Source organism: Aspergillus melleus (assembly GCF_016097325.1).
Source record: "Aspergillus melleus strain CBS 546.65 chromosome Unknown contig4, whole genome shotgun sequence".
NCBI lineage: Eukaryota > Fungi > Ascomycota > Eurotiomycetes > Eurotiales > Aspergillaceae > Aspergillus > Aspergillus melleus.
This window is the reverse complement of record NW_025763373.1, coordinates 3,975,447-3,988,885: the sequence shown is the minus strand read 5'-3', so window position 1 is coordinate 3,988,885 and position 13,439 is coordinate 3,975,447. Positions and strand designations below refer to the sequence as shown.

Genomic DNA, 13,439 nt, shown 5'->3' with positions numbered 1-13,439 from the left:
TGTGATTCCAACAGTGTTTCTTCTTTATTGTTTCTATTCGGATACCTTTTCTATTGAATCAAATATCATGACGTGACGTTAAACTATGGACCTTTTTATACTTCACATTTGGATTCTGCACCCCCACTCAGCCAAGGCGGTGAGAATCATCTCCGCCGGACATTTTTTTCTCGCGCGACTGTCATCCACTACATTCTCCTCCAGCTTGATCTCAATCCCCAACTTTGCCCTCCATTTTGGATATTTATATTCTCGGCCCTTATTTCTTGCTTACCTATTTCTAATTATTCTAAATTATGTCCCGCTTTGGAGCCAAAAAAGGTGGCAGGAAGCTCCCCGGCGCCGAATTCACCTGGGATGCCGATCCAAATGGAGAGCCTGATGGCGCGCCAACCCCTCTCTACCCTGTACGTTTATTTGTTTGCGTGACTTCTTGCTGGGCTGCTTTGCGTTTGGTCTAGTGTAGTCCAGTCAGGTCTTCAATTCACTTCACCATGCAATTGACATCAACCCACTTATCTCCAAACCCCTCCCTTCCCCTCACCATCCATCCCAGCTCAACATCACTACAAAACCCCTTCAACCCTTGCCCAACTCCCAAATAAAACAACAACTCCAACCAACAAATCTAACCCCAAAATCAAAATGCAGAAATACACCGTCCCTCGCGCCCGCCCTCTCTCCGAACGAGAACTCCTCCAAGTGAACCTCTACCGGGACCTACGCGACAGATTCCACGACGGTCCCTACTACTCCGTTCTAGACGCTGCATCGTCGGCCGCGAAGAAGGGCAGTGCGGCGCGCGCGTCCTTCGATCCGTTCCATGGCATGCCGTCGTATTCGGGACGGTATCAGAAGAAGAAGAGGGCGTTGCCGTTGATGAAGGGGAGGGCTTATGGTATGCCTGCTGTTTTTCTTTCCCGTTACTTCTTTTGGTTGGATATCAGGGTTAGGCGTGGAATGAAATGAATCGGTAGGAGCTAATTTGATGGTGGTATCTAGTGCTGAAATTCTTCCCTCGCGAACTCTGGCCCACCATCCAACCTAACTTCAAAGGCAATGTTGTGGTCGACGGATATACCCCCCAAACAGGACGGTCCGGAATCAAGCGCGGATTCGAAGACGACGACGAGGAAGAGGACGATGACGAGGCAAAGAAGAGGCAGAAGGGCGACGGCGGCGAGGACGGTGAAGGCCCCGAGAACGAAGACCTGCTAGAAGATGAGGAAGGGCAGGAAGAAGAGGAGATCATTGATGATGATTTCGAGGATGATGAGGATGAGATGGGTGGTGATTACAATGCTGAGCAGTACTTTGATGGCGGAGATGATGAGTTTGGGGACGATGGGTTCGGGGACGGCGGTGGTGGTGGAGAGGAGGATACGTATTAGACTTTGTTTTGGGGGATATAAGTTTGACGGTTTCGTGGATTGATAGTTCTGGTTTTGATACCCTTTTTTGTTTTCTCCATCTATGTCTCTGTTTTACTGCGGTTGGGAGTTCAGTATTGTTGGTTGGGAGGGGATATGCCGTCCGGCAGTTGTGTCTAGATATCCAAAACGACAGTGTGAGGATGCTTCGTCTACTGCTTGCACCCATCTAGCGTGACTTTCAATTACTGGGACTTCTTCCTACACATCCCCTCTTTGTCCCAATCTTCACTCCCGACTCCCATGGTACAGATAAACAGCCCATCTTTATCCCAGGCCTGCTTAATCCCGTACAGCCGCTGATAATTGTCTCCCCAGAACCGCCACTGGAAATCCTTCTGCTGAGAATCCGCGCCATTGACATACGACGCCATCCGAGGCTCCAGGGAAAGCAGAAGCGGCATTTGATCCCCCGTCAGGATATTCTGAGCCGTCCTCTGCATCTCGAAACTGGAATTGGACGGCAGGTTAACAAACAGGTCGATCACTGTTAGTGCCTCCCTCCATGCTGGGTGCACGGCACTATCGACGATGTGCTTGTTTGCTTTGACCTGTCCGCCGCCGAACGTGGTGACTTCAATCACGCTGCCCGGTGCTGCTCGTAGCTTGGAGAGGGTGTCGGCTAACTTTGATGGTGCGTCAGTTGCATGATAGAAGTTTTCTGATACCAGGACCGAGCCGTGGAGAGTGCCTACGCCGCCTGTGTCGATGTATTGCGGGTTCTTTAGGTATGCACTGACACTGGGGAGGTGGTCGGACTGGTATTCATGGGGTATACCAGCATTAGTGAGGGCTTCACGCAGCGGTGCGAAAATCTCGTCTGTTGCGGTCACAGTGGTGTTGTACAGGGTCGCTTCCAGTACAAGAGTTCCCGTGGACGGGTCATTAACGTTGATTGGGAACCCGGTGATTCGGACGTGGCTGAGTCCTGCGACTAGGGTAGGCTGCGCAGCCAAGAGCTCGTGCGCGGCTTCCCAGAACTTCTCGCCCCCAGAGGGTTGAGTGATGGTCAAGAGAGCATGGACGGCCGAGACATCTGGATAGACACGGACCGTGACGTTCATGACTACCCCAAAGGTGCCGCCGCCGCCGCCTCTGAGAGCCCAGAACAAATCTTTGTTCTGGAACTCATTGGCAACGACCAGTTTTCCCTACTCGGTGAGTTAGATTCCAGTATAGTACGTGCTGGTGCATACTTTGTTCACATACCTCCGCTGTAACTACGGTGAACTGGAGAGCGTTGTCTGAAGCCAATCCAAAAAGCCGGTTCAGCGCCGACGCGCCACCACCTTGGATATATCCTCCCGCGGTGCCAACTGTGCCACAGATACCTGTGACAGCCAGATATTTGCCAGCTGCCCCTGCGGAGTTCAGCTCTAACCCCAATACTCCTGCACCCATGGTGACTGCAGGTCCACGAGAATGATGGGCCTTCGCGCCGCGCGGGACAAAGTTAGACACGTACTCGATATCCTTGAGCCGATGAGTAGCAATCTGCAAAGAATCAGGAGCGCTTGATTTGCCAGTCACGTCGTGGCCGGTGTTTTTGATAACGAGGCGGATATTATGCTTCCTCGCAAACTTGATGGTAGCTTGCGCATCTTCCGGGGTCTCGATTTCCGCAGCATAGCGAGCAATTCGCCCCTGTCCGCACACTAGATCTTTTGGGGAATCGACATAGCAAGTCTCATTCTTCGGTGCATAAGTCTCCCAATTAGTCCATTGAAGGGCACCTATTTACTGCTTGTCAGGGCTTGTTGCATGTTGGTTCAACGTTGTTAAGGGGAGGGAGTACCTGGTTGACTAGCTCTCCATATGCTGCTATTTGACAGCCCCTTTACCTGATCACAGCCGGCCTGGTCGAATGAGTCACCGTGGCATACATAGCCCACCGGCCGCACTGCAACTAAGTTGCCATTTATGGAAGTATTGAGACGATTCCAGGACTCGCTAGACGGCCAGCAGGGCTCGTTGAATCGACAACGACAAGCGTGCACATCAGGGGTAACGGTGGCAGACGCACCAGCAAGCACTGCCGTCACGACGACGGCAAGAGCCCTGTACATACATGATATGTTCATTTTTGGAGGATAATGATAATTCCCATACCGCGTGGGTGCCCTTTTCCGGGAGTAGGGGGGCTTTTATACCGGATGGACTCCGCTACCAGGGAGTGTCGCATGAGCACGTCTCGCATCTAAAATAGAACCAAATTCAAGACATGACGGCAAAGTATATCCATAGCCGAAAAGTGCACCAAATACCCTTGTCACAGGCTGGTGAGCATGTACTAATAGCTGCAAGGTTCGAGTGGTTTATCTCGGCCAGCGAACTATCTTATATTTATAGATCGTGTCCAGGCTGGCAGGTGGATCATGACCAATGAATAGTTCGTCAGTTCTTAGATATATGTTTGTTGGATTTCGTCCCGGACTTGAACCTCGGGAATGACATGGTCCGAGAGAGCAATCATGGTTTGCGTTGGCTACGTGGCGTATAAGATGCATCAATCATCGAGTCGCATTTGACGAACCTTGCAGAAAGAGGACATGAGTTGGTAGCACAAGGTGTATCACCAGTCAGCGCCGGCAACAGGGTCCGAGCAACAAGGCACTCATTAGCCATTGCTGGTTTGTTTGGTGATAATCATCATGGAATAAGAACTGTATTCTTCTACAGTCACTGATATGGATGATGGAGTTGACAATGAATGAAGAAGAGAAAGAAAGAGGGGAAGAAAGAGAAACTTAAGAAAATAGGAGGCCTCAGGCGCGGATGACATCATCCCGATCCGCGGACGAAAACGTTCTTCGCCAGTGCGACAAACAATCTCCAATTCCCCCGAACCAACCTCAGGATACGCAGAATGGCAGAGAGTCGGCCACCGGCATTGCAGAAGCGGTCTGCTCTCGTTCTCTATGGCTCTGAAACTGGGAATGCTCATGAGGTGGCAGAGGAGCTGGGAGTGTTGGCTGAACGCCTGCATTTCGTGACTCAGGTCTCCGAGTTGAATCACGTCAAGCCGGTCGGTTTTCTCGTAAGAGCTGGGATGTGCAGCAGCCACGCTAACCAGAGACTGATTTAGGAAAATCTACGTTCCTACAATGTGACTATCTTTGCCCTCTCTACAACAGGCCAGGGAGACCTGCCCGCCAATGCTCGATCGTTCTGGCGGTCGTTGCTGCTGAAGAAACTCCCGCCCACATTCTTAAGCGGGGTTAATTTCGTCTCATTTGGTCTGGGCGACAGCTCGTATCCAAAGTATGTCCGATGAATTATTTTGCGCAATACGGTTCAGTCGCTAAATAATTGCTCAAGGTTTAACTGGGCTGCGCGCAAATTGAACAAAAGATTGCAGCAGCTGGGAGCAAACGAGGTATATCCTTGCGGGGAAGCCGATCAGCAACATCCAGAAGGGTATGTCTTTGATCTCAGGCGAGGCATCTCGTACCATGCCCTAATAATATCTCAGCCTCGAAGGGACCTTTCTTCCATGGATGACAGATCTCCGCAAGCACTTGCTAGAGACATATCCACTACCGCCAGGACTAGATCCGATACCGGACGACGCCCAGTTGCCCCCTAAATGGGTTCTGCAACCACAGGCCCAGGACACGTCAGATCAGACGGATACCTCTGTACCAGGGACCCAGGAGGCTCACGCGGAATCAGATGCGTTCCCAGGTCTCACTCGATTAGATCATGATCTGAGACCCATCCCAGATACCTTGGCGGCCACCCTCACGGGCAACAAGCGCGTGACACCGCCGAAACACTGGCAAGACGTGCGACATGTCTCACTGACCGTGCCTGACTTCGTCTCCTACAACCCAGGAGACATGCTCGCCATTACGCCGAAAAACTTCGCCGACGATGTAGAGGCAATGATCAAGATGATGGGCTGGGAGGAACAAGCCGACCTGCCAGTTTCGCTAGTCCCTAGGGATAGCCAGCAGATAGTAGACGAGGAACATCTTCCCCCGATTCTCGGTCTCGAAAAATACCCGAAACTGACGTTGCGAGCGCTTCTGATGGACTACTTGGATCTCCGAGCCATTCCTCGTCGCGCGTTTTTCTCAACGATAGCCCATTACACCAAGGATGAAATGCACAAAGAACGACTGCTAGAATTCACGAATCCCGAATTCTTGGATGAATTCTGGGACTACACAACCCGACCACGGCGTAGCATCATCGAGGTGCTGTATGAATTCGACTCGGTCAAGATCCCGTGGCAGCATGCCGTTTCGGTCTTTCCCGTTCTTCGGGCGAGGCAGTTTAGCATTGCTAGCGGCGGAGAGCTGAAGCGAACCCCGGAAGGAGGGACGAAGTTCGAGCTACTGATTGCCACAGTGAAGTACAGAACCATTATCAAAAGAATAAGGGAGGGCGTGTGCACCAGATATCTCTCCGTGCTCCGCCCCGGGAGTACGTTGAGAGTCCAGCTTCAACGAGGGGGTTTGAATTCATCCGTAAGTCAGCTCACCGGCACAACGGTGCTGATAGGTCCCGGCACTGGAGTCGCGCCCTTACGATCCATGCTTTGGGAGAAGGCGGCTCTCGTCAAGGAGTACAAACTTCAGAATCAGGGCGCTGAGCCACCCATCGGGCCGTCCATCCTCCTCTACGGCGGCCGCAATCGGGCCTCGGATTACTTCTTCGAGGATGAGTGGGAACAGCTACGCGACTTGATCAAATTGCAAGTATTCACGGCGTTCTCCCGCGACCAGGGCCAAAAGATCTATGTGCAGGATGTTATCCGCCAGAACCTCGGCCTGTTCTACCAATTCCTGCATGAACTGTCAGGCAGCGTGTACGTTTGCGGTTCATCGGGTCGGATGCCACAAGCCGTCCGAGAGTCTCTAACTGAGGCCTTCCAACGTGGAGGAGAGCCCGAAGGAGAGGTCTCCAGCCGAGAGGAGGCAGAAGAGTATCTGATCGGTATGGAGAAAATAGGGCGGTACAAGCAAGAAACGTGGTGATCGATCCGGGTCCGTAGATATCGAACCATATACAAGAACATATGAATAGACATGTAAATAGTCCATAGACTGATGCAATCCAGCCCGTATCTAGTACATACTCATAGCCTACCTGGCGGTAACCTCGGTTGGAAGCGGAGGGGATCTCGTCGGGCCGCGTCGGCGCTCCCTCTCCGCCCGGTCACCTGCTTTCTGCCGCGGAACCGTCGAATCGGCCTCTTCTCTTCCACCCTCTCCTCACTGTCCCCTCTCTGCTGGCCCTCTACATTTCAAGACATTCCCATTGACTTCTCTCTCCTGAGCCGTCAATCTCTTCATAATACCTTCATAATGGCCAGTGGTCTGCGAATTTTAGTACCCGTCAAGCGGGTCATCGACTATGCGGTGAGTTTCTGATCAATTCTCGTTGCTCCGTTCTCGGTGAAAGAGTCACTTGTACCTCCGCGGATCTGAACCATGACGCCGACAACCGCAACCACCAACTTCGGCCTCGCGTGGAGGGTTCTATTGTTCCAGCACAAGCTCACAAGCCCGCATCAATCAATGATTCAAAGATTATCTATCACTAACCCAAACCCACTAGATCAAACCCCGGATCAACAAGGCCCAAACCGGAGTCGAAACCGCCGGTGTCAAGCACTCGCTGAACCCCTTCGACGAGCTCTCCATCGAAGAGGCCGTCCGTCTGCGCGAACGCAAGGGCCCCCTGAAGGTCGACAACATCCTCGCGCTCTCCGCAGGCGGAGCCAAATGCGCCGACACCCTCCGCACGGCCATGGCCATGGGCGCGGACCGCGCGTTCCACATCGACGTGGCCGACAGCAACGACGGAGGCCTGGAGCCCCTGACCGTGGCCAAGATGCTGAAGGAGGTCGTCAACAAGGAGAACATCAACCTGGTGCTGCTCGGGAAGCAGGCCATTGATGGCGACCAGGGCCAGACGGGTCAGATGCTGGCGGGTCTGCTGGGGTGGCCTCAGGCCACGCAGGCCAGCAAGGTCGACGTGAAGGACGACAAGGGCACCGTCGAGGTGACTCACGAGGTGGACGGTGGTGTTGAGACCCTGCGGGCTCAGTTGCCTATGGTGATTACCACGGACTTGCGGTTGAATGAGCCTCGGTATGCCAGTCTGCCCAACATCATGAAGGCCAAGAAGAAGCCGTTGGAGAAGAAGACTCTGGCCGATCTGGGCGTTGAGGATAAGAGACGGTTGAAGACATTGAAGGTGACTGGTATGTACTCATCGATTTCCCGAAATTCAATAGATCCTGGTGGCTGACTCGGTCTAGAACCTCCCGCCCGCCAGGGTGGCGGAAAGGTCGAGGATGTGAACGGACTGGTCTCCAAGCTGAAGGAGCTGGGAGCTCTGTGAGGGAGGGAGAAAATGGACCGATTGATATATACTGTAGTAGACTTTTGTATGTTTATGACCAATAAGCAAGATTTCTAGCAAACTTAGATCTTACTTTATCTTCTCTTGACTATAAGTATGAAATTTCATGTGATTCTTTGGATTGTGGGGCAATCACAGCGGAAATCCGATTGCATTCGCGTTCAAGCCATATGGACTTTGCGCTATAGAGCGACCTGATGCTAATACCGTTTGCTTTCGTAGTTATCAGGCAAACATTGATTCACAAGTTGATCCTCCAGGGGTGGCCCTTCGTTTAGATATGCATAGTTTGTGTCTCAAATTCAACCAAGGCCGGCTGGCCCAATGGCAAGGCGCTTGACTACGAATCAAGAGATTGCAGGTTCGACCCCTGCGTCGGTCAATACTTTTTTGCTTTTTGTTTTTGCTCTCTCTAGAGAACGATTGCAAACAATTGTATCATTCCAAGTAAAACGTTTTGATATCGAGCTGACGGATTCTTACTCAAGCCCAGAATGGATTGACCTATGATAGATAGCAGCATGATCAGGGCACGCTCAGTCAATCCTCTAGTATGCTGCTATCATTTTGCTTCTGCGCTAAGGTAGTGAGCAATATGCATTGATCGAGCGAACATGTAGCCAAGATGCTGTCTTGATCCAATGCCCACAAATATGACACTTTGAGATGCCAGAGGCTGCAATTAGCCAATCACTTTGTCCTTTGCGTAATCGCCCGTCTTGTATGCAACCTGCTATATAGGAGGATTCCCTTCCAAACTACTGTCTATGACCCTCCGCTTTCGTTAAATCTACCCATTTTGATCATTTAAGGCATACTCCAGGGCGTTTTTAAAGCATACAACAACCTTACCGCACTACTATGCTATTGCTCCATACTTCGAGTATACCTATACACGCTAATTAGTGCTCCTCTTCAGTCATAGGTCGTCACACATCCAGGATATCTGAAGACTTACCCAGTTAACTGCACATACGACAGCTCCATACCCCTCTGCCTGCACTACCCAACTCCCTCTCATGGCATTCAGTCCCCAACTCCTCACCCTAACCCTCCACGCAACATCTACATGGCACCCATATTATCTCTTTCCCTCATATAACCAAACATTCTGCCCGAAATTCATCCAAGGCCGGCTGGCCCAATGGCAAGGCGCTTGACTACGAATCAAGAGATTGCAGGTTCGACCCCTGCGTCGGTCAATTCTTTTGCTTTTTGTTTTGTTTCTGTGATTCGATCTGTTTGCTTTGGCGCTTCATTGGGGAGACATCGGATGAAAAGTGGTGCGGTTCCAATGTCGCGTGCCGGTGGGGCGGAGAAAATTTTGGTGACCCGCTGTTCGTTCAGTCAATCTGACCGCCTTGGGGACCGCTTTCCGTGGTTTTGGTTTTGGGCTTGGATTGTTTTGTTTTGTACGGCATTGACAGGTACGAAAGATACTGGAGATCTTTGGTAGAGGCGTAGATTACCATATCTTGGTCTGGAAGTTAAATCTTCCAGCTTCATGGTTATCGAGGAGACACATGGGTTTCTAGATGTTGTCAGCACTTCGGCAGAATCAGGCGGTACGGAATAAGGATAGCGTCAAAGAACCAAACTACCGCGAGCCGATGCGCCGACAACGCTAGGATAACCGCAAATCCGCAAGCGTGTCCGACGAGTTCATCAATCGATTAGATCGGGATATCGATGATTTTGACATCAATTCCTACAACCTCAAAACATTTGCTTTCCATTCAAAATCGAATATCCGTAATCGCAGCCTCCGATAGACTAGACCATAAATTTTTCACTCGATTCGAATCGCTCTCAACAGCACAAATCCCCCAAAAGTAATCCGCCAACGCCCTACCACACCGAGGGTCGCGCCTTTCCAAACTGGTTGACTGCGGTCTGGTCACGTGCCGTTTGCGGTCAGTTTGGCTCGCTTGAAATTGCATGATGTCATGCATTAGCGCGCCGACCCACTTGGCGCTGTCCGTTTTTCTGCCATCCCCATCCGGCATCCACACACCCTCATTTTTTAATGCAATGGGTTTATGATAGCAAATTCTGCGCCGAAATCTCATCCAAGGCCGGCTGGCCCAATGGCAAGGCGCTTGACTACGAATCAAGAGATTGCAGGTTCGACCCCTGCGTCGGTCAATACTTGGTTGCTTTTTGTTTTTGTTGCCCTGGACTCTGTCCCAATCACTAATGTCTAGCATAACAGATAGAGAGAGAGAAAAGGTTTATGGTGGGAATTGTTTTTGTGTCAATTCTAGGTGCCACGTCGGAAACACTCGGTCTTGCTGTAAACTTTTCTAGAGCCACGAAAGAAATTGTATCGGTATAGAGACGTGCCTGAGGACGAAAAGCGTGAACGTTGATAGAATATATAGTTCTCGGGAGATCTTGCAGAAAGCACGGTTGCCCATGAATTGCTACAATATGCGTCTTCTCTTACCCCCATTGCATGCCATGTACCAGACTTTATCTCATAGAGGTAGCAGATTCATAACTGTATTTCTACGTACCCGGTCTGGTTTCGGGCTTGTTACTATACCCGGTTAAAGGAATAGTTAGCTATAGACTTTGATACATTGAATCTACTATGTCATCCACTCAGTTTAGTGAAAATGAGCAGCAGGATTCGCTAGAATAGTCTAGTGTTATCGGTTTCCAATAGCAGAACTCATAGTAGAGACGCTTCTCTCCCTCTTTGCTTGCTCCGGACCATCTCTACCTCTGCCCACCTTCTTGATGAACATTTCAAGTGGGATTCCTCTGTATGGGTACTTTTGAACCCCGCCAATGATCTTCAAAAAGACGTCGCCTTCGTATCTACAAGAAAATGGCCACATACAATTCATAATGCATATCACAATATAAAGGCTGCCTGGCTTGGCAAGCCCAGAATAAGGGATAGGCTTTTCACTTATACGTATTGGTCTGGCCACTCCAATATCCGATTTTCTAGTCCTCGGACTGCAGCAGAGCCAAACCGACCTGGTATTGTTTGAGTCCGTAAGTAGTTAGCTTTGAGGTTTAGGTTATTTGACTCCTTTTCCCCCCGGGTCTACTAAGTTCTTCCCCCCCCAATGCCCCTATAAGTTTGTTTCCCCCAAAATGGCTTCACAACATAGAAACCACCCTTAAAAACCCACTCTGACAACTAGACCATCTCGACTACGAGCGCTGTGGCGCATTGCACAACGAAAACTTCCACTGAGGATGGATTGTAAGTGGAAAGCCACCCAAGAAAGTTCGAGCATGGTGGGAAGGCGTATCAACCATCAAAGGAACTCGAAAATCGACTTAATCCATACCTAGTACAATTTCTGAGACTAGCTCTTGAAAGTGAAGACAACGGCCACTTTCTCTTCTACTGGGTCTCTGATCTAGCGCGCCCGGAATACATGTTTGATGAGACTTGCCCGTGGGAGGATGCATTGGTTCGTCTTTATATATATAATTCCTCACACAAGCAATGGTCATGAATCAGGTCCTTATGTTAGTTATCTTCAGCTAGTAAGGCGATTGCATATTGATGCTGATTCCGAGTCTTTTCACACACACAGATTCGATCAGGAAACGGCCACAGAGTACTATGTACCCCAACTATTTGATCTAGGCGAGATGTACAGAGACGACATTGGATGGAAACCCTTCGGGGTTATCCTTGACACTTATATTCAGGCCATTGAAGATGGGAAGATTAGCACTGGGGCACCGACAACATATCCCACTGTCCGTCTATGGTGAGGAGGACGAGGACGAGGACGATGATGACGAGTCTCGTCGCTTTCCCTGTCGCCAAAGACACAGAGACAGAACAATGGTATAGCCGAGGCTCGCTCTTCCGTTTTAAAGTTGGGGCGTACGGGTGGGCGAGTTTGAGAGAAGGCTAACCCATAGCACGAGACAGGATGGACCGCTCCTGTGATCATGCGGATTTTTATCAAGGACAGGAAATTGGGTTTTAGCATGGCCATGACATGCCGATATACAAAGTGCTGGAAAACCTGGACGTAAAGGATCGAGGATGGGGATTGGGATGTGGGAGATGATGGGGGTACTTGGTGGTCCGGAGAAGTTCAAGGACGCGGATACTGAAGAAGATTAACAAAAAATATTGGATACATCCCTGTTGATGATTTTAGTGGTTATCTTTCCGGTAGTAGCTGATCTAGATAGATAGATATGGTCTAGACCGACATAGGCCTTGGCTTCTTTCCATTCTGCCATTCTCTACGAACCAAGACTATATTCATACCCCCATACACCAGTCAGATCGAATAAGCATGACTCGATAGGTAGGTACTATGCCCCTCTAAAAAGGTAGACACTTCAGCCTCAAATCCCAAGATGCTTCCACAATTCTCGCCCAACCAATCTCCTTGACACCCAAAACAATAGATATCCGCCATTCGCGGGGTCGGCGTCAAACTAGCCACCATGGGGTGTAGAATCTAGACTGTAAACGGACCGGGGAAGACGCCCGTACACATAGGTATACGAGCTAGTCGGGTGCTAAGAGCTGAATGTTCGAGACGAGTTCTAGTCGCCACGCTACGGCATGCACCCCGTCTGTCCTCATACAACTCTGCTTCTCCAGTGGACACGGAGTGCTGGCCACTGGGTCACGGTGTGTATGCAACTAGCCCAACCCCGTGAGGCTGTGTCTATCTGCGTCTGGCCGAGACGTGCATAGTCCGGGCCGGCTCCGAGAAAAGATCGCGGACGAGATACGGAGTAGGGGTTCGGAAATCTTATCCCATAACTAGTCAACTGACTAACTAGTCAACTAACTAGTATATTTTCAGAGCGGATACATCATATCCTTTACACATCTGGATCCGTACAGGAGTACCCATAGCGAGATAGCAAAGCATGGTGGCGTTGATAGCAGATTCTCGTGCCAGTGTTTGCAACAGAAGATTTAGACCTTACCATCGGTTCGTCTCTTCGATCTGGGTGATCTCCATGGAGTGAATAGATGACCACTGCCACTGGTGGTGACCTGAATGAAGTCGGAATTTCGATAGATATTGTGGCGGTGTCATGTTGGTTGTGTAGAGCACACCGTCTCTTTCCTTTCGGTGTTTGGGGTTCGCAATAGTTGTTTCTAGATGGTTTCGACTCAACTACTCCGTACTAAGCTGCCCCTGACCCTAGGGCGGTGCCGAACCTGGTTGTGAAAATTCGATCGATCGAACTATTCCGACCCTCGGCAATCCCAACTGTCATGATCGGCTATTGAAATGTGAGACGTCGACTGTAAGAGAGGAAAAAAGGAAAAGGGTCAACTACGGAGTACAGAAAGTGAGTACGCGTAGTTAGGTGCCCAGGTATCTAGCAGAATTAGTAACACTTCAGGCAAGTTAACCAAACCAAAAAGAAAATGGCGACGAGCTAGTCGGGTCGAGTTTAGTCGAACAGGGGCTTGGTTTCAAATGGCGTTAGCTGCGACGAATCGACAGGACGGGCAAGGATTAGTTCGTGCCATGGGCGAGGAACGCATGCAGGACGATGTATCCGATCCTGATAATATATTGTTTGGACAGGGATCGTGAAGGATTGCGATGCAGGACATAATATTATGATAGTGATCCGCTGGACTAGTTGCTTGTCGGGGTTTAGTGTCTGATGGAT

At 50.3% G+C, this 13,439-nt stretch overlaps 4 protein-coding genes and 3 non-coding genes across 7 annotated transcripts; 6 read left to right on the top strand and 1 right to left on the bottom strand.

The window, feature by feature from the left end:
• Nucleotides 1-296: 296 nt before the first annotated feature.
• RPC31 (DNA-directed RNA polymerase III subunit C31) lies at nucleotides 297-1,391 on the top strand (the record flags this gene model as incomplete). Its single annotated transcript, XM_046089870.1, has 3 exons — nucleotides 297-407; nucleotides 652-898; nucleotides 1,003-1,391. The coding sequence occupies 3 exons, from the start codon at nucleotides 297-299 to the stop codon at nucleotides 1,389-1,391; spliced, it is 747 nt and encodes a 248-aa protein (XP_045945842.1).
• A 224-nt stretch (nucleotides 1,392-1,615) lies between these two features.
• On the bottom strand, nucleotides 1,616-3,511 carry LDX57_008145 (uncharacterized protein; the record flags this gene model as incomplete). Its single annotated transcript, XM_046089869.1, has 3 exons — nucleotides 1,616-2,581; nucleotides 2,640-3,163; nucleotides 3,226-3,511. 3 exons carry the CDS (start codon nucleotides 3,509-3,511, stop codon nucleotides 1,616-1,618), a joined length of 1,776 nt encoding a protein of 591 aa, XP_045945841.1.
• A 785-nt stretch (nucleotides 3,512-4,296) lies between these two features.
• Nucleotides 4,297-6,412, top strand: tah18 (NAPDH-dependent diflavin reductase; the record flags this gene model as incomplete). The annotated part of the gene is made up of 4 exons (XM_046089868.1): nucleotides 4,297-4,455; nucleotides 4,516-4,691; nucleotides 4,749-4,847; nucleotides 4,903-6,412. 4 exons carry the CDS (start codon nucleotides 4,297-4,299, stop codon nucleotides 6,410-6,412), a joined length of 1,944 nt encoding a protein of 647 aa, XP_045945840.1.
• Nucleotides 6,413-6,538: 126 nt separating this feature from the next.
• Nucleotides 6,539-8,044, top strand: CIR1 (electron transfer flavoprotein subunit beta/FixA family protein). The gene is made up of 3 exons (XM_046089867.1): nucleotides 6,539-6,796; nucleotides 6,996-7,644; nucleotides 7,702-8,044. The coding sequence occupies exons 1-3, from the start codon at nucleotides 6,743-6,745 to the stop codon at nucleotides 7,782-7,784; spliced, it is 786 nt and encodes a 261-aa protein (XP_045945839.1). The 5' UTR covers nucleotides 6,539-6,742; the 3' UTR covers nucleotides 7,785-8,044.
• A 71-nt stretch (nucleotides 8,045-8,115) lies between these two features.
• LDX57_008142 lies at nucleotides 8,116-8,187 on the top strand. Its single transcript has one exon. It is a non-coding gene; the product is annotated as a tRNA-Arg (tRNA).
• A 748-nt stretch (nucleotides 8,188-8,935) lies between these two features.
• Nucleotides 8,936-9,007, top strand: LDX57_008141. Its single transcript has one exon. It is a non-coding gene; the product is annotated as a tRNA-Arg (tRNA).
• An 871-nt stretch (nucleotides 9,008-9,878) lies between these two features.
• Nucleotides 9,879-9,950, top strand: LDX57_008140. The gene has a single exon. It is a non-coding gene; the product is annotated as a tRNA-Arg (tRNA).
• The last annotated feature ends 3,489 nt before the right edge of the window (nucleotides 9,951-13,439 follow it).